An 18,411-nucleotide genomic window follows, 5' to 3' on the forward strand; every position below is an offset into this window, starting at 1 on the left:
TCCGAGATATGCCCATAACATTGTGACCAAGTTTGATGAACAATTGATAAGAATTACAAATTTTGGCTATTTCAAGTGCTTAACTCCAAAGAAACTTTGAGGATCAAGCTGGTTATCGAACTTTGCTGAGATATTATGCCTGTGAACATATTGACCCAGTTTACACCTTCCGTTCACCTTGTATACCCTTTGTTCACCTTGCTAACAACTTAACCTGTAGACGATTCATTCTGCTAATGAAGTTCACAGCTTATGTTCATTATTTCCGGGTCAGTTTTCAGTACATTTTTAGTAGCTGGCGAATAGATTCAAAGGCTACTACTGTAGTATATTTGTGTGCTTTGTCAACCTGCTGGCGAAGTTCTTCTGGAAATTATGTCTTGCTTTGTTGTCCGTTTAAAACTTAAATTGATACTGTACTCTGGCATAATGCGTATGAAACAGGCATTTTCTTAAGGTAAATAGAATACATCCATATTTTCGTATTAGAATATATTTTTGAAATGAATAACCGTTTAAAATGACATATAATTTCAATAGGGACGTAGTAATGTTTAAAACTTTTAGAAAACGCTGTAAGTTAAGCGTTCATAATTAATCCATTTTATTTCGAAATAATAATTAAAAGTAATTAATGAATTGCTTAATTTATAACCTTTCCATTGATCAAAAATATATTGATATGATTTGTGTTTTAAGAATGTTTACACTGTTAGAAAAAAAACATCAGTTTACAAAAAAAAAAAACAACCCAAAAAACAAATGGACGTTCGGCGTCTGCCCACCCGATCCCAGACTTATCAGTTCTAAAAAGAGAAAATACAACGGATTTGTATACAAACACGATCTCTCCTATTCCCGAGCTCTTTTTCAGATTTTTACCATTTCTGTTAAAATTACTGCTAATCTGTGATTCCCATTTATACCATATGACATGATTTCTGTATTAGATAATGTGCCCGTTTTCTTATTGGACGGTTAAAAAATGAAAAATTCACATATTGAATAAAAGCTATTGACCGATAAAAGTATCCGCATGACGCCATTGTTGGACTAGTCCCCTGGGCATGTTAAATTTGTTTTTACTTCGCTAAGGAAAATGAGAACCAAATAAAAAGTTATCGTCCAAATATATCTTCATATTGTACAGAGTAAACTTAAATATAGTTCTTGAAACATTGTGAGCACATTGTCCAGTACATTTCTAATGTTGTTGGCATCCTTCAGTCGACGTCGACGATGGTATTCGATGAGCATCTTCTGGTATGACTGTAGAGGCCTATACCAGCTACACAGGTCCTGTTACATCCCAGACATACATGTGCTGATGATCCGTGTTGCTGTTGTTTGAAGACGTCCCTTGAATGGCTGGCTTTGCGTCTGGCCCTCTTTTCATCATTCACGTCTCGGATGGCTTCCTGCCCTGTCTTCAAACCCATAGTCACCTCTATTGCCTGCTAATGACTCCAAGGACTTTGCCACATGCGTAAAGGTCCCTCTTGCAGACGTCATTGAACCGCAGGTGGGACCGCCCTCTGCTCCTTGCTCCTGTGGCCAGTTCCTCGTACAGCAGGGCCTTTGGTATGCGACCATGTTCCATTCTGTGAACATGACCGAGCCAGCATAGGCGGCGTTGGCGGAGGGCGTACATAATAAGAAGTCCTGATCTTGTAAGGGCGTCATTGTTGGCCACCTTGTCTTATCAATTGATGCCTAGTACTCTGCGCAGACATTGAAGATGGAACACCTGGAGGTTCTATCTTGTGTTGCATGCGCTGTCCAGGATTTACTGCCATAAAGCTTTGTAGTCCTTCGTTTTTGCCGCTTTTGTCAGTTGTTAGTTTTCCCAGAGTCTTTTGGCGATCCTTGAGAGGTTTATTGATGCTTTGCTTATTCTTCTGTTGATTTCTACATAAAGTGAAAGTGTGTTGGAGGTGTTAGAGCCTAGATACTGGAACTGGTGGACTACTTTCAGTTCCTCTTGTGATGGTGATTCTCGAAATATGTGTTGTTTTTACTTAAAAGGTGGGTTTTCTTTTGAATGATGGCGAGTCCAAAATCATCGCATGCTGCTAAGAACCTGTTCATATCCGGAATGGAGCTAAACACCGTCAATGGATGTACTATGGTGTTTGAGGAGAAGGGCAAAGAAGACTATAAAGAGTGTTGAGGCTAGTACGCAACCTTGTTTGACTCCAAACTTTCCTCCAAATTCGGCTGATATGTCTCCGTCAAACTGGACAATACTCATTATTCTGTCATGGAAAGATCTCTCTATGTTGAATAACTTGGAAGGATAATCTGCATGATCTATGTTCGGGAGCATTTTAAAGAAACCATCTCTACTCACAGGATCGGACGCCTTTGTTAAGTCAATGAAGGCAATGTACATGTACAAGGGTTGGACCTGTTCCCAGTATTTTTCTTTGAGTTGGCGTAGGAAGAACATCATGTATACAGTAGTCATCTCGGTATTGAAACCACATTGAGTCTCTGGATATATTCTCTCGGCCAGTTGCTGGAGTCTGGTTAGGGTATTCCGACAATGCTGAGCAGCGAGATGCCTCGATAGTTGTTGCAGTCGCTGTGGTCACCCTTATTCTTGTAGAGAGTTACGATGTTAGTGTCTCTTATGTCTTTTGGAACTGTACCTTCTCTCCGTCACTGAACTAAAAGTCGATGTAGTAGTTTTACCAAGCTGGGCTTTCCAGTCTTTTTGACTTCAGCTGGGATGCAATACTTGCCAGGAGCCTTTCCGTTTGACCATAAATTTGTAAATTCTTGGTCGGGCTGTAACTCTGCCATCAAGGTCAAGGTCACACTTAGAAGTCAAACATTGATAGGATCTATTTTGTTTCCGGTTCGTAACTTCATAACAGATTTTGAAATTACTTAGCATAAATGTTTATCATAATGAAACAACGTGTCATAGGCAAGACCCTGACCCCTAGCTCCAAGGTCAAGGTCGTACTTAGAGTTTAAATGTTAACAAGGCCTGTTTTTGTGTCCGGTCCATAACTTTGCCATAAATGAAGGGATTTTGAATGTCTTGGCAAAAATGGTAACCATAATCATACAATGTGTCATGCGCAAGACCCAGATCCCTAGCTCAAAGGTCAAGGTCATACTTAGCAGTCAAAGGTTAATAGGATCTTTTTCGTTTTTCGTGTCCCTTACTCTGTCATCCATGAAGGGATTTTGAAACAATTTGGCATAAATGTTTACCTTAATAAGACAAAGTGTTACGCGCAAGAACCAGACCCCTAGCTCCAAGATCAAGTTCAGACTAAGAAGTCAAGTCTGTTTCATGTCCGGTTCGTAACTCTGCCATTCATCAAAGGATTTCGAAATTATTTGGCATAAATATTCCCCATAACGGTAGACATATATAAGGCTAAGACAATATGTTTAATGTCTAAATATATCATTAAATTAATGTAGTAGTCAAGCCCGGTACTTCATGTATTAAGGTGAGTTTAGACCACACTTTGTTTCTACAGTGTAAGATAGTTATCATTCTATGTTTATAAAACTACTAAGAAAAGAAAGACTAAATAAATGTGCAGACGAAGTTGTGAAAACAGGGCATATAATGTCTACCTACCATCTTGTAGAGAAGCTGCATTATACCAGTATTACCAGAATTATTTGCACCAAGTTTGTGTGGGAGGAAAAAGTAGACCACTAGGTCGTGGTAGGTCTTTAATACTTCTAGTAATTTCTTGAATACCGATGGTTCAGAATAAATACTATAGTCTATAATCAACGGTTAATGCAAATACGATAATGTTACACACTGATAGTCACACGAGAACTACATGCAGATAAAGACTTGCCATAGTTCGCCACTGCGGAAATATAAGTGGTAGTTTTGGACTGGGAATTCATGGCATGAAACTGTAGGGAATCTTAAATGGTAGTATATTCATGGCATGTCTAGCTACAGGCACCCTCCAAATCCTTAGTAGTTTAGCCTTGGGTCTCACTGTGCCCAGTTTCCCGTGCGTCACTACTTGGAGGCCCTACGTAGGTCCTTACTGCTCGAGAGACTGTGTAGGCCTACTGGCAGGGGGAGACTTACGCTTTCGGCTCCCTTCTTCGTCCGGCGAGCCCGGCAGTTGTAAGCGGAAGTAACAAGCATAACTAACTAAACTACCACATTTTGCGTCAAGTAATCATACTCACACACACATTTCTAATACTATTGTAGCTACAGCTTTCATTACTACATCAATCTTTAGCCATCTGTATGCAAAGAAGCTAGCTATCAGGCTTTTGTGATACTGCTGGCTCTATAAAACTCTTCCTATTGTCAGGCATTTACGTGAAATGTGTTCAAATCGAAATAAGATAACTAGAAACTTTTATACACTTTCTTTTAATAGAGCTGACATTAAATATGAATAGTTAAAATAAATCATGAATTATGCAGTGTTTTGTCAACAAAATGTTTCTTGTTAGAAACAGCCGAGATTCCTCTGTTTCTTCTTCTTCTTCGTAATTCTGAAATATAAAAATGCATGGACTTATCGTAATTCTCATGTTACGAGGACATGGAGGAATAATTTAAAAAAGATAAATACTATAAAATTTTATAAATATAGAGCTATATGCATTAAAATGAGGTTCACGCATGCTCGCATACGTGCACAAATAGGCCTATGTTTGTTTATTTCTACTTGACGCAATTAATTGTGATGGTTGTGGAAGACCCCAGATGCCCGTGTGAATATTTTTTATGTAAAATGTGGAACATCCTACCCCCAGCAAGCAACCTGGATTTATTCATAACGTGAAAAAAATCCTATTTCTCAAATCAAAAGAGGTTCGAACGATGATAAGGCATGCAATTCAAATAAACCATTATGCCACAAAGGCCTTACTGTAGTGTTCCGTTGTTTTAGCCTTTTATTTTCTGTTTTCCAGTGAATTATAGAGTTTTCTCAGTGAAATAAAAGTGGAAGTCCACAGTTTTGAAACAGTAGATTATCATTTTTATTTTTCACTGTTTTTGCCGAACTAGTTCCGGTCCTCCGACGCAATTAAAGTCAAATTGTATACCGAACGTTATGAATACCGGGGACCATAATGACGATGACATCGATAAAATGACGTCATTTGTGTTATGCGTTCCGCTGACCTTCCCCGCGATCATAATTTTGACATTTTATAAATTACGCAACAGAAGTAGAGTTTTACACATGAAATAAAAAGAAAATTTGTTTACAAGTGTCAGTGAAATATCAATTTTATTTCACTCGTGAGCACCCAGAAACGTCATTTTCTGGCTCTATCAGTTTTTGATTAGATTCTACTTGTGAAATAAAATTGATATTTCACTGAAACAAACAAATAGAAGATCTATCCTCTTTATATTTTTTTTTAAACTGGAAAATGTGCTACAAGAAAGAGAGCGTAGATCTATGAGAAAATATCCCATGTTTGAACGTCGCAGGAGTGAAATAAAGCTATTACATAGAATTGATATAGAAATCTAGGGGCCTATACACTATTTTATTTTGTGCTAACTGGTGAAACACTGTGTTTATCAGTGAGATATGAACGAAAGAATAGGATCGGCAAATAAAACATGAATCGTGCAATTTATGTAGATTTCTATAATTTGCCGATCCTATTCTGTTTGACAGAATATTTTAAAAATTTAAAAAATACTTTATAAAAATCGATATCGCCCAGCCAGATGATTTCAAGGGGGATAATTTTACCGATAAGGCGGCAAATTTTACTGAATTGTTGCTCATGCGTTCATTTAGCATGAACACCGAAAAAAAAAAAGAAGATTCATTTCTTATATTTACATTATATTTCCTTTCCATTTGTAAACTATACAATGTTATGAATTACATATAGGCTAATTTGTAGCATTTGACATTAAAATCAGCTTCCCGGCCATTCTGTTCACCAAAAGTCTCAATTGAAAAGAACAGAGCGAATGTAAATATTGCAAAATGCATATCTTAGCGTAATTAAGCATAAGATAAAAAGAAAATTTGTTTGTTTATTTGTGAATATGGAATGTATCTCACCAAGAGTTGAGAAAATTTTCGATATTTGAAATTTTCTCACTATCTCAGGATATTTATTTGTTTCCAGTGAATATGGAATAGGCCTATATCTCAGAGAAGTGAGAAAATTTCAAAGATTTTCTTGAGCGCGTAGCGTAGGCTATTTTATACATGAAAAACAAACAAACTTTCTTTTTATTTTATGCTTAATTACGTTGAGATATGCGTTTTGCAACAAATTTTAATCTCACCGTGGGAAACAGACGCGCATAAACGAACATGACGTCAGACGTGTTGTGACGTTAGAAAGACGCAAACGACATAAAGTTCCGTTTTATTTTATTTCTTACTGCATAACGTTATGAAATTCTCATTATATTAAATAATTTGAATTGAGAAATATACTATAAAGAACATGTGTGGCTGCAATTTTCAGCCTGTTATTATTTATTCGACTCGTTTGATAAATTCAGTATGAAAAGACACAGGACATGTTATATCCTCTATTTATACCATTTTATGTTAAAAGTGAAAACTCACTACGACGTGCAACCCATTCATGTAACATCAAAGCGACGCTCAAATTAAAGATTTTTTTTCTAAATGTGCAAAAATGAAAGGGCAATAAAATTTTAGTGTCGGCTTTCACATGTTTTATATATATCATTTTGTATGTGGGACGGCGACATAAAGATTGTTTCTTCGCTGCAACTTCGTATTTAGAGGTAAATGTAAAGAAAAGATGTTTTGATACTCGTGCTTTATAGATGTGAGGACGCGTTATGAGGGAAGATATGGCTATATACGTTGTTCACCAACATTGATTTTTATTATAATTGCTACATTGTTAATTAAAATTTTCAGAAATGCATTTCACGCGGATGTTACCGTGGTAAATTATATCCAAACCACACAAAGGCCTTTGTTATTCAATGAATTTACAATGCTTAACTTGTTCCTTGTTTAACTTTTATAATGACAATGTTAAAGTTATCAATTAATAACGACGTTTTCATCATTTGGGTTACCACGGGTCAGAAGTCAGACACGTGGCAATATCGAAGCACGAGGGCTAAGCGAATGTTAAAATATACAAGCATCTGAATGGCCAACCACAAGAGGGCATTTTTATTTTCATTTTAACAAACTGATTTAAATACTATCGTAATGATTAGATTTATGCTGGACTTTATCTATCCGAGTAGTAATGAACTGGACGTCATGTAGGAATATCACATCATGATTATTGTATTAATGTTAACTCACCAGTCCGCGCGTAAGCCGTTGCTTTTTCACAGAATCTAGAACACTTGAACTTTTTTCTTTAACTGACAGCCATATTAGAATCGAGAAATAAGGAAGGCGTACAAATAAGGCATAAGACGTCTACGCATTTCAAAGTTATTCCGCGGGACGTGTTATTTCCCGTACTTTAACAATGTTAAAACACATTTACACGTTGACGTCACGTCGACCTACTATATTTGGCGCCGTACATCCACTATTAAATCTTGCTTCTATAAACCATCTACGTGTTTGAATAAATGATAAATTAGAATCGAAATAATATACGCAGAACCATGTTTTAACCAGATCTATATCTAAACAATACGAATCGGTATAATTCACTCGGGCAACGGCCTCGTTAAAACATTCGGCAGGCATATAATCCTATCGACTTGTTTCCATATGTTAAAACAAGGTTCTGATATATATATATTATTTCTTAATTGTATCACTGTTCTTTTATATTTTTCCTTAACCAAACAAGAAATAAGGCAGTGTTAAAATCTGCGGAAACAACAGGAGGGAAAATACTATGACGTCAATTATGACGCCAGATTTCCACATGATGCCAAGATCATTTCCGAAATAAATAAGGTCCAGCACAATTTTTATTATAATTTTGAAATGAGCATATTAGAATTAATATATACGTTATGAAAGTAAATAAACACCAAGTTGTCTTGTAGCTGTAAAATGTGTACGTATGCCAGAAGTTTGAAGTGCGTATCTTGTATTTAAGCCTTTTCATGCAACTAAACAGATGTATTGAGGAGCTAATTTTGCTTTAAAAAAACATGATGAAAAATTATATATAAAGCTATATATAGGGCCAGTCAAGCAGTAAAAAAGTGGTATAAAAGGGAATGCCGCTTTTTCATAAAATTATAAATTACGTTTACGAGGTTTTGATTGTCTATAAAACATGTTATTATTTTATAGTGATGAACGTCTGCAGGCATGTTTCTTTAAAATTAAAATAGAAGTATTTTGTTATATCCGCCATTTTTCTGAAAATATCCCAATACCACCCCATCCCCCTCCCCTCCGCCTCCCTCACCCCACCACACACAAAAGTGCCTGCTATTTAAAAGGATCTGTTGTAGGAAAGAAAAAAAAAATAAACAAAACAAGTACGTCTCACAATGAATGTTTGATGAAACATTCCGCGCAGTCTGGTCAGGATCGATGCTGTTCGCTTTCAAAGCCTATTGCAATTAGAACAACCGTTAGCGAACACCATGGATCCTGACCAGACTGCGCGGATGCGCAGGCTGGTCTGTATGCATGCTGGTCGCAAATGCACTATGTTGGTTTTCTCATGGTGCGGCTCATTTATATACTTACAGTTTGCAATCCAGAAACCTTTTTGTACATTGGCACTCTACACATCCGTCGGGCGTTGACCATTTTGATCCCGGCAGAATTTCATATTCTTGAAACTGACAATATTTCCTCTTTTGTTCGGTGTATTCTGAAATGAGCAAAATTTAGTTTTGCAGCTTTAACACGGACAGTCACAACCTGAAGTTCATATTGAGCTTTGGGTTTAGATTCAAAATTAAAACTTGCCAAAGGACAATTTAAAAATTCTTCTCAGGAAAAACTTTTAATAGATGTTTTGTAGCCTGGGCTGTAGAATACCTACGGCGAAAACATTTCAGTCAAAGATGATTATGAGGACTTTGCAAAAAGTACAGTTCAAACGTTTACCATTTCTTACAATTGTTATAAGGCCAATGAAAATTTAAATATTACACGATATTGACCTGTTCATGTTTTCGTAATCATTGTTATTTTGAGCCGTTTATGCCTGACTACATTTTCATTGTTAAAATATTTCAAATTTACTGTTTCAATAAACATGTGCTTCTGTATAATATGAAAAAGAACTTACTTGTTAAATATGTTTTTGTCTTTTCCTTTTTTCCAGAAACACAAATGGAAGACAACAGCATAAATACAATAATTAGAGAAAGTGTTGTTAGCGCGAAAGACTGCATGACTGTTTTACATTTAAAGATTTCTGTATAATGCCCATATGTCTAAGAACAACATCTGTTCTGGCAGTTTAGATTTATTAGTGGAGAAAATCTTTTTATTGCGATATTTAATGCATAATCGTAAAACCCATTATCTACCCACGTATGTTCATGGCGACAGTTTGGTTTACCTTTAGGACAATGACACTGTGCAAAAAAAAAAGAAACAACAACAACAACAACAAACTAGAAATGTGTCCATGGGACACAGATGCCCCACTACATGACAAAGGACACAGATCAACTTTTGGAAAACAATATGTTGCTATTTAAAAAAGATGCAAAAAATATTTTTCCTAGGTCAGGGGCCATAACTCCTACAATACTGAATGAATCCGGACGCGAAACCCCAGGTGCACAACTGCACATGCTGACCAACATTCCTGTAAACTTTGGTGACTCTAGGTCAAATACTTTTGGAGCTACGCGCGACACAACATTAAAATGACCAATTTTTAACTAAGGGAGGAACACGGCCCGGCCCTGGATCCGGGCCTGACATCGATGAGGGGCAAGTGATTTTGAAGTCACCGGCCTTAACCACTCGGCCACAGAGGCCCCTATAACATTCAGAAGGAATGATAAATTTGCATATTTATCATGCCCATTTATGTATTTCATTCATTCCGTAACGATAGGGGGCGATTACGGGATATTACCAATCATAACTGACAATCTGACAAAAATCAAGATACCTAGTTAACGTAAGTGAATATGTAGATGGCAGTAGTGGGCACTAACAGGCAGTTTTGTCCCGCTAAGATACTTAAATGGATAACACCTAGTTTTGTCACTCGCCAGATAATAACTGAATAAGTGACATTCAAAATTCAAGATAAATAAGTAGATATGTGGTTGGCAGAAATATGCCACCATACAATAAAGATCAACGAAGCCGTTGTTTGGTTTAAACATGCCTGGGCTAAAAGAAAAAGAAATAAGTTGGACACTAAATGCACATAGGAAAATTCCAGTTTAAGCGTACTATTTTACTTTCTAGACTGGTCCCTTGCGAACTTCGAAAAAGTACACAATGGGAAGCCATTTTGATGGGAACCATTATAGGAGAAGGAACCAGATTAGGTACTTGCATATTCAACAGCCTAAAATCTGTACTTCCTATTTACCGCATTTTTACTTCATACATTAAACAAATCTGTTACATTTATAGTCATATTAATGACGAACATCAAACGTACTTTTGTTACTGTAATGAGGCATGACAGAATTTTTGAGACCATAAACAACACCCAGATTTAATGAAAATCCGCCTTAATCTGACGACAGATGTTATCAAACGTAAAGAAATCAGAACAAAACTCTTTCATATACTGAAAGACCAATAGTCTCAAAAGATGTTTTCGCGCACTGCAATATTTGTTATTCTATTTTTAAGTTTTATATTGCAAGTTTATTGTGGAAGTTACTGGGGGAAACTGAAGAGAAAGCGGTTAAGTAAGATTACGATATTTCTATATTTTATATTAATTATTGAGAACTTATAAATATGTTATTTGCCCTTTGCCGTCACTATTATTCTTAATTAAGAAAATACATGGTAAAAGGTGAAATATTTGAAAGGAACTCTGAAAACGTTTAGGACTGTGACACTGAGTTAGTCACAGTGTCTCCGACCATAGGGCCATTTCGAACTGGGGTAAAGGAAAAGCAGACCGGCTAAAAGAATTGATATTTTAAATTGCGCATGCGCATTCATGAGAAATGTCTACGTTTTGACCGATCTACTTTCTTTGTGTACTCGTTAAAATGAAAAATAAGGTCATCGCGGAATTTAGACTCCCTCCTGATGAATATATGGATTTTCAACGCGTTCGGCTGCTTGTTGAGAAAAGGATAGAAGGATTATGGACGTTAGACCATACTTAGTTTCATAAACATTTGAATCCTCTTTACATTATATTCATGATATTCTCTACATTTGTAAGGCGGTCTATTGTTGCTTTTATGAAGTCGTTGCTCAATAATATGTAATGTTTTTCAAGAGGGCAACAGATTCATGGAGTACTGCGAGACCAGAGAAGGAATGATGCTTTTCAAGGGATCAACTGTCAAGTTTAAAAACTGCTACGTCTGCACCTGTACCAAAAAAGGTCTCGATTGTAAAACGTAAGTAAAAACGTAGGGAAGTTCTACTGTTATACTTATAAATAAGTACTCAGTTATAAATGTTGATAGACACTCGTAGATTCTTTTTTATTACTAAGTGTAGTCGTCAAAATAATTTAATGTGTCATGTAAGGGTTGATATGGCGTGACCTAAGTGGAAGTAAGAGCTGAAACTCGGTACGTCAAATTCCAAGGGATCGAACGTTTTTTCTTCAAGATAACCGAAATTCGACTTAAAATGATATTTTGTGAACGTATTTTCGGGACGGGACTCGAAAATGTCCTCGAGATAGCAGGTGTAACATTAAATACTGACCCCGTTGAAAATAGACCCCATGGGTCCTTTTTCAATGTTGAGAATTGACCCCGTCAACAATTCAACATTAAATTTTGATCAAAAGGTCCTTTTTCAACGTTGAGAATTGACCCCACCAACATTTCAACATTAAATTTTGATCAAAGGGGTCAATTTTCAACGGGGTCAATATTTAATGTTTCACCGGAACTTTGAGATAAGCGAGTTTGAGATACCGAGTTTCATATATGACAATGAGGCGTAGCAAACAGGGCGGTAAGATGAACAGCCACGGTCAAAGGGCTATGACAATGAGGCGTAGCAAACAGGGTCCGGTTGTTCGAAACTTTAATCGGCTGTTAAACTAACCGCTGGTTAAATTTTGATTCAAAATACTAGACTTGATGGGAAACACTAGTATGATGTTTTGATTTCATTGTAAAGATTTTTCAGTGTTCATAATTCTTACCTTATACATTTGTTTTTCTAAGTCTTCTGAAATGTCGCAAAATAACACTAAAAGCTAATCAACCGTTAGCTTAATCGCCTGTTAAAGTTTCGAACAACTCGGCCCAGGGCGGTAAGATGAACAGCCACGGTCAAAGGGCTATGACAGTGCATGTATAGATGAATGTATCATCAAGATAGACAACGATGTCAAAATTAACAAACATAGGGACACTAATGGGCTCCGTATCAAAAACACCATAGTGGTGTTTAAGCCGGTTAATGGGACAAGCTCACTCCGGATCCCCAACATGTACCAAAGTTATAGAACAATGTAAAAAAGTATGCATCAATGTCGCCGAAAACAAGTTGATTAAGAATGTCTGTCTTCACTTTAAAATACACTTGCATTTATTTTAGAAGAAGCGTACGTTTTCTGGGTTTAACAAAACTGTTGAACAAGAAACTGGACAAACTGGTATATCTAATGGATTATCTTTCATGACTTGTACCGTAAGACCTAAAGTGGGTTGTATGAGCACATTAAATACAGCTCAGACATATTCTTACATATGTTTTCTTATACGTCAAAAAAGGGACAGCTTTAAGCGAACTTATTAGCAAACTGGCTATATATTAGTATTCTCCTTAGGTTATTCGGAAAGGTATATATCAATGTGCGCATTACTTCCCGTAAACGCCAGAAAATGCCAAAATCGTATAATTGGCCGATCATCATTATGCGTTTACTTCTTAAATGCAAAATTTGTGTTAAAGTATCCGATCCACAAATAGATAACATTTCGATGCCTTGTGACCCCCATGTTTTTTGTATCATTTGACAGAGTTGCATCTGCTGAATAAGAATTAGTAAATAAGATTGCCATTATAATATGCGAGAATCACTAATCACTATACTCACGTTTTCTTACACTGTAGTAACTGGATTTCTGTTAAAGTATCATTGTAAACTATAAAGTAAAAAAAATAAAAATTCTATAACACATTTTGTCATGTAATTTATATTTTCTTTTTCAGTAGAAAATACGCTTTCAAATGATACCAAAATTATATGAGCTTACCAGGCATCAGTAATTGATATATTTTTAATAGAGCACTGTTATATACAACTTGCTTATTTGTGGACCGGATACCTTAATGCGTGTTATGAAATATTACTGTCGTTCCAGCATTGTTACCCGAAATGTATCGAGGAGATAAAATTAGATAGGTGTCAATACTGAATGTACTGAGTGAGTTCAGTATATATGATGAGAAACTCGGGATTTTCCTTCTGCCATTTTGATATTCCGTTTCTTCAAATCGAGCCGCACCATGAGAAAACCAACACAGCATCCGCGCAGTCTGCGGATGCGCAGGCTGGTCTGGATCCATGCTGGTCGCAAATACACTATGTTGGTTTTCTCATGGACCGCCTCATATTCCGTTTTTTTTTCAAATTATCGAGCAGAGTTCAGGAAATGAGAAATTGTCATCTCTGAAAAGGTCATGGGAAGCATTCCGAATGTTTCATAGATCCGATATAATAAGAATCTATTAAATTATTACTTATTAGTTTGTTTTCTTTAAATTATGAACAATATGTGACCTTCCAAACTTCATTTAGATATAATATACAGTATGACACGCTCGCTGACATAAATATTTCTAGCATATTTAAGTGTCATCAACAGTTCTCTTTTATACTTCCTTGCAAACTATAAAACACCATATTGTTTTTCGAGTGACAACTATAATGTCTAAAACGTGTGCCTCTTCAAAGGGTAAAGTAGAATTATTTCAAATATAATATGTTTTCAGATCATATGGGGTGTCTCTGTTCGGATACTCCAATTGTAAAACGGTCATTGATGACTGTAAAACCTTACTGGTGGATAGAACAAACGAGTATCGAAGATGCTATTCTGGATTACCTACCAATCAAAAAGTTCCGAAAGAAGGTTATGAAGAGGTCGCGGTACATGGATTTTTCTTCGGATAATATTATTTTTGGATACCAGACGAGATAACTATTTAAAAAGACCATCTTATATTATGTATATAACACATCTGAATGAAGATGCATAATTTATAATATACAGTTAAACATATGTTATAAGATGATGAGATATGTAATGGTAAAACACCTGGATATGAAAATAAAATGGTCGTACTGAATTGTTCTTTTTTTCCTTGAACGAAGATAGAAGTCATTGTTCCATTTCTCCGCTTTATATTACGATTCACGCACGCATGCATTATTTGTGCATTCTGAAAACCGCACACGTTCATTATAAACTGAACATTTCACTAAGTACATATCTGACATGATATAAATATTCTTTGTTTTTAGACAAATATCAAATGTGGGTATGTACAAAACCCTTTCCTACTCACTGTTTTAACACTTGTAAAAAGTAAGTCATTTTCACGTTTCGTAACGTTTCATGTTAGATATTAAAAAAATGCAATTATCTCAAACATTTTAAAAAATCACAAGTAATGCGCATTGCTTCTACGAAATATGTACTTACACTATATAATAAATGAAATACTGCAAACTTTGTCATAATCATTTGCAATTTTTAAACCCCTCCCCATAAATCTGTCGTAGAATTGTTTGTGACATTTATATAGACGCTCGAAAAAATAACTACGTCGAAAATATTATCATTTACCAGCAAAAACATTTCGTCGAAGAAACACCTGACAATGTATCCGAAGAAACGTTAATAGCACATCTATTTTATGTGTACTGTACATTTTTCAAAACAAACCCTATTAATTTTGTCGCAGACTATGTTTTTTTTCTTCAAATTTTGAGACGTTAAAACACAGAGTTATAGAATACATTAAAATATATTTAAAGGCACTTGACAACATATCGAAAATTATTTTGTTCATTAAAATATTATATGATGTATTAATGATAATAAATATATAATAATAATAACATCTTTATTTATAGAAGGTAGCACATGAAGATATAGATCAGTACAAAGTACAAATGATACATCTTAATTTTAAATGTGGCCTTCTGAACAATAACAACAACCAAATACAATTTACACTATCACATAACCTAATTAATATCACATTCATTCTTAGACAAATACCGCTTAAAATAGATATTGCCTTTAAGTATCCATTTATACAATTTCCATTTACCAATCATTTAGTGACATAATCTATACATGCATAATTATATTATATGAAGGAAGCTTTGTAAATAAGACAGCCCGTGTGGAAGTTACATTTTCATTAAATGACATCCACCCAAGTTCTTTTAGCATATCTTTTGTTCATATTTGGAACGTTTTATTCAAAATTATTCTTGCAGCTCTACCTTGAATTTTCATTATTTTTTTAAAAGAACTGTTAATTCTTTGACATCATACAGTACAACAATAATCAAATATTGACATTATATATGCATTATAGAAAAACTTTTTCATTTCATCTGTCAATAGTACGATATACGTCTCAACAATGCTATTTTTGTGTTAACTTTAGTGCAAACTGTTTCAGTTTGAACATTCCACGACAATGTGTTGTCTATATAAACATCTAATAATTTTTGCACCTTGACATTTTTTATTACTTGCTTGGAAATACTTAAAAATAGTTCTCTACAACTGTTACTTTTTTGATTAGTACACAAAACCATACATTTTGTTTTCTTTGGATGAAGTGACATATTGTTTAAATTGCACCATTGTTGCACAACATCAAAATTCTGCTGGAGTTTAGTTTGCACTTTATCTAAATCATAATCTGATTTATACATACTAGTAGAGTCATCAGCATAGAGGCCTATATTGCCACTCTTTGAAGCTAAAGCGATATCATTGATGTATAATAAAAATAAAAGAGGACCGAGAATAGAACCTTGAGGAACTCCAGAGGTTTCAAGCATACTTTTAGATTTGGTGTTTCTCACTTTTATCATTTGGGTTCTGTTTGATAGATATGATTTGAAAAAAATCAACACTTTTATCTGAAAAATGATAAAGTTTCAATTTATGCAATAAAATGTTATGATCAACAAGGTTAAAAGCTTTTCGTAGATCTAAAAAACAGTTCCGACATTTTTACCAGAATCTATATCTGAAAGCCATGCTTCTATTAGTCTAGTTAGTGCTCTTTGACATGAATGATACTGTCTAAATCCTGACTGAGTTTTGTGAATAACATTAATGTTAGTTTTGTTAAAGAAGGAATGGATCTGATTTGCTATGTGTCTCTCAAATATTTTGGAAATGTAGGCAAAACAGATATGGGCCTGTAGTTCTTTGAGTCTTCTTTATTACCGCCTTTCAATATTGGGAGAACGTAAGCCTCTTTGAGAGCATCGGGAAATAAACCATTTACAATACTTGTGTTTATTATAAAAGCAATCGACGTTGTAATATGGTCACCACAGTAGGGCAATATATTTGGACCACAGTAGGGCAATATATTTGGGCCGATTCTATCCAGTCCTGTTGATTTATGCACATCTAATTTATCAATATATTTTTTAACTTCGAAAGGTGTTATAGGTTCAATAACAAAATATGTATGGGTACTAAGTTTACTATCAATGAAGTCCTTAAGGTTTGAGAAATCTGATTCTACAAAAGCTGCTTTCTTAATAATATTTGATATATTGGTGAAATGTTCATTTAGCATATTTAATATATTAGTCTGTTCCTCTAAAACTCGACTATTACTCATTAACTTAGCTGGCAATACTATGCCCTCGTCTACAGTACTCATGTTTGAGATATTTCTAATATTTTTCCAAAGATAGCTTGTGCTTTTGTTTTCTTTTACAGCCTGATTGTAAATATCCTTTTTTTACTTTTCTTAATAATTGATGAAACCTTATTACGCATAATTTCATACTTTTCAAATTCTTTATTCTTGCATAAAAACTACTTTTTTCACTGGATCCGCCCATGTATAAACGGGAGAAAAATCATGTGCAAACAAGGCAATTCACGTGCTGTTAATACATGATTTTTATTTTTGAAATGCTTTGCCAGGGACGTATGTATGTATTTCTGAGCAGACTGATATTTGGCATCTGCATCTTGTTTCTTCCATAATAACCTCTTCTTGTAGCATTATAGATACAATGTAATCCATAGTATGTTTAGCTGTATCAGTTTCCAACCCCAAAGGTACTGCCCCCATCAATGTACGCACTAGCTTCAGTTTCTTTTTCCATGAAAATTTGTAAGGACTCACAAGTTCATGACAATACAGTAAATTCTGATACTCATGGAGACAATAATTCATCAGAATATACAACTAAACCTATTTGGATAGCAGGTAAAAAACAAGAATATATAAATTCCTTTGATATGCAGAGCATTAATCAGATATCCCAGAAACTTGATTATCTTTCAGAGAATCACAATGAGTGTGCTTCCTCTATTGATAATGTTATCTCTGATATTTCTGATATTTTTTCTTCAGCAGCAAGAAATTGTGATATGATAAAAAATGTCAATATTAATAATAAAAGTCGTAAAAATGATAATGACAGGAGGAAAAATCAACAACCATGGTTTGATGCAGACTGTCGTAATAAGAGGACTTTGTATCTAAATGCAAAGAAAAATTATCGACGTTGTAATTCAGCTGCAGCTTTTCAAGATTTGAAAATAAATAGTAAAGCATATAAAAAAGAACTGAATATGAAATTTCATAAATTTCACAAAAATATGAATAAGAAGTTCAGAAATCTTAGATCGTCTGACCCAAAGGCATATTGGTCACTTTTAAACAAATATTCTAATGATAGGAATGAGACAATTTCTAACATATCTAAAGAAACATTTTATGAACATTTTAGCAAGTTAAATGAAGGCAGGGATGATGTAGACATGAACTTTAATCTTGATAATGTAACTAACTATAATGTGGAACTCAACACCAATATCACTGAGGCAGAGATATTGACATGTATGAACAAATTAAGTAATAACAAAGCCTGTTCTGTTTATGATAATATTTTAAACGAGTACTTGAAAAATTCCAAAGAGGTAATGTTGCCAGTACTTTGTAAATTGTTTAATCTTATTTTTGATACATCAATTATCCCAGATTCATGGTGTAAGGGAGTAATATTTCCAATTTATAAAAAGAAAGGTGATGTCAATGACCCAGATAATTATCGTGGAATTACCATCCTAAGTTGTCT

General features: G+C 34.8%; 2 protein-coding genes and 1 long non-coding RNA gene across 3 annotated transcripts; 1 reads left to right on the forward strand and 2 right to left on the reverse strand.

Moving 5' to 3' along the window:
• Positions 1 to 4,358: 4,358 nt before the first annotated feature.
• LOC128551260 (uncharacterized) lies at positions 4,359 to 9,773 on the reverse strand. The gene is made up of 3 exons (XR_008368749.1): positions 9,208 to 9,773; positions 8,658 to 8,784; positions 4,359 to 4,503 (listed from the first exon to the last, which is right to left on the reverse strand). It is a non-coding gene; the product is annotated as an uncharacterized LOC128551260 (long non-coding RNA).
• Positions 9,774 to 10,648: 875 nt separating this feature from the next.
• Positions 10,649 to 14,399, forward strand: LOC123562602 (uncharacterized). The gene is made up of 3 exons (XM_045355227.2): positions 10,649 to 10,807; positions 11,356 to 11,479; positions 14,043 to 14,399. The coding sequence occupies exons 1-3, from the start codon at positions 10,708 to 10,710 to the stop codon at positions 14,221 to 14,223; spliced, it is 405 nt and encodes a 134-aa protein (XP_045211162.1). The 5' UTR covers positions 10,649 to 10,707; the 3' UTR covers positions 14,224 to 14,399.
• Positions 14,400 to 16,454: 2,055 nt separating this feature from the next.
• LOC123562017 (uncharacterized) lies at positions 16,455 to 16,979 on the reverse strand. Its single transcript, XM_045354676.2, has one exon. The coding sequence runs from the start codon at positions 16,977 to 16,979 to the stop codon at positions 16,455 to 16,457; it is 525 nt and encodes a 174-aa protein (XP_045210611.1).
• Between the last annotated feature and the right edge of the window lie 1,432 nt (positions 16,980 to 18,411).

The sequence above is a fragment of the Mercenaria mercenaria genome, chromosome 2, assembly GCF_021730395.1.
Source record: "Mercenaria mercenaria strain notata chromosome 2, MADL_Memer_1, whole genome shotgun sequence".
Classification (NCBI taxonomy): domain Eukaryota; kingdom Metazoa; phylum Mollusca; class Bivalvia; order Venerida; family Veneridae; genus Mercenaria; species Mercenaria mercenaria.

What these genes read in the sequence shown, in the direction of transcription:
- LOC123562602 (XM_045355227.2), top strand. Translation starts at nt 10,708, where the DNA reads ATGTTTTCGCGCACTGCAATATTTGTTATTCTATTTTTAAGTTTTATA. An exon ending in ACTGAAGAGAAAGCGGTTAA is followed by an intron (nt 10,808 to 11,355) that starts GTAAGATTACGA and finishes ATGTTTTTCAAG; the next exon opens with AGGGCAACAGATTCATGGAG. An exon ending in AAAGGTCTCGATTGTAAAAC is followed by an intron (nt 11,480 to 14,042) that starts GTAAGTAAAAAC and finishes ATATGTTTTCAG; the next exon opens with ATCATATGGGGTGTCTCTGT.
- LOC123562017 (XM_045354676.2), bottom strand. Translation starts at nt 16,979, where the DNA reads ATGAGTACTGTAGACGAGGGCATAGTATTGCCAGCTAAGTTAATGAGT.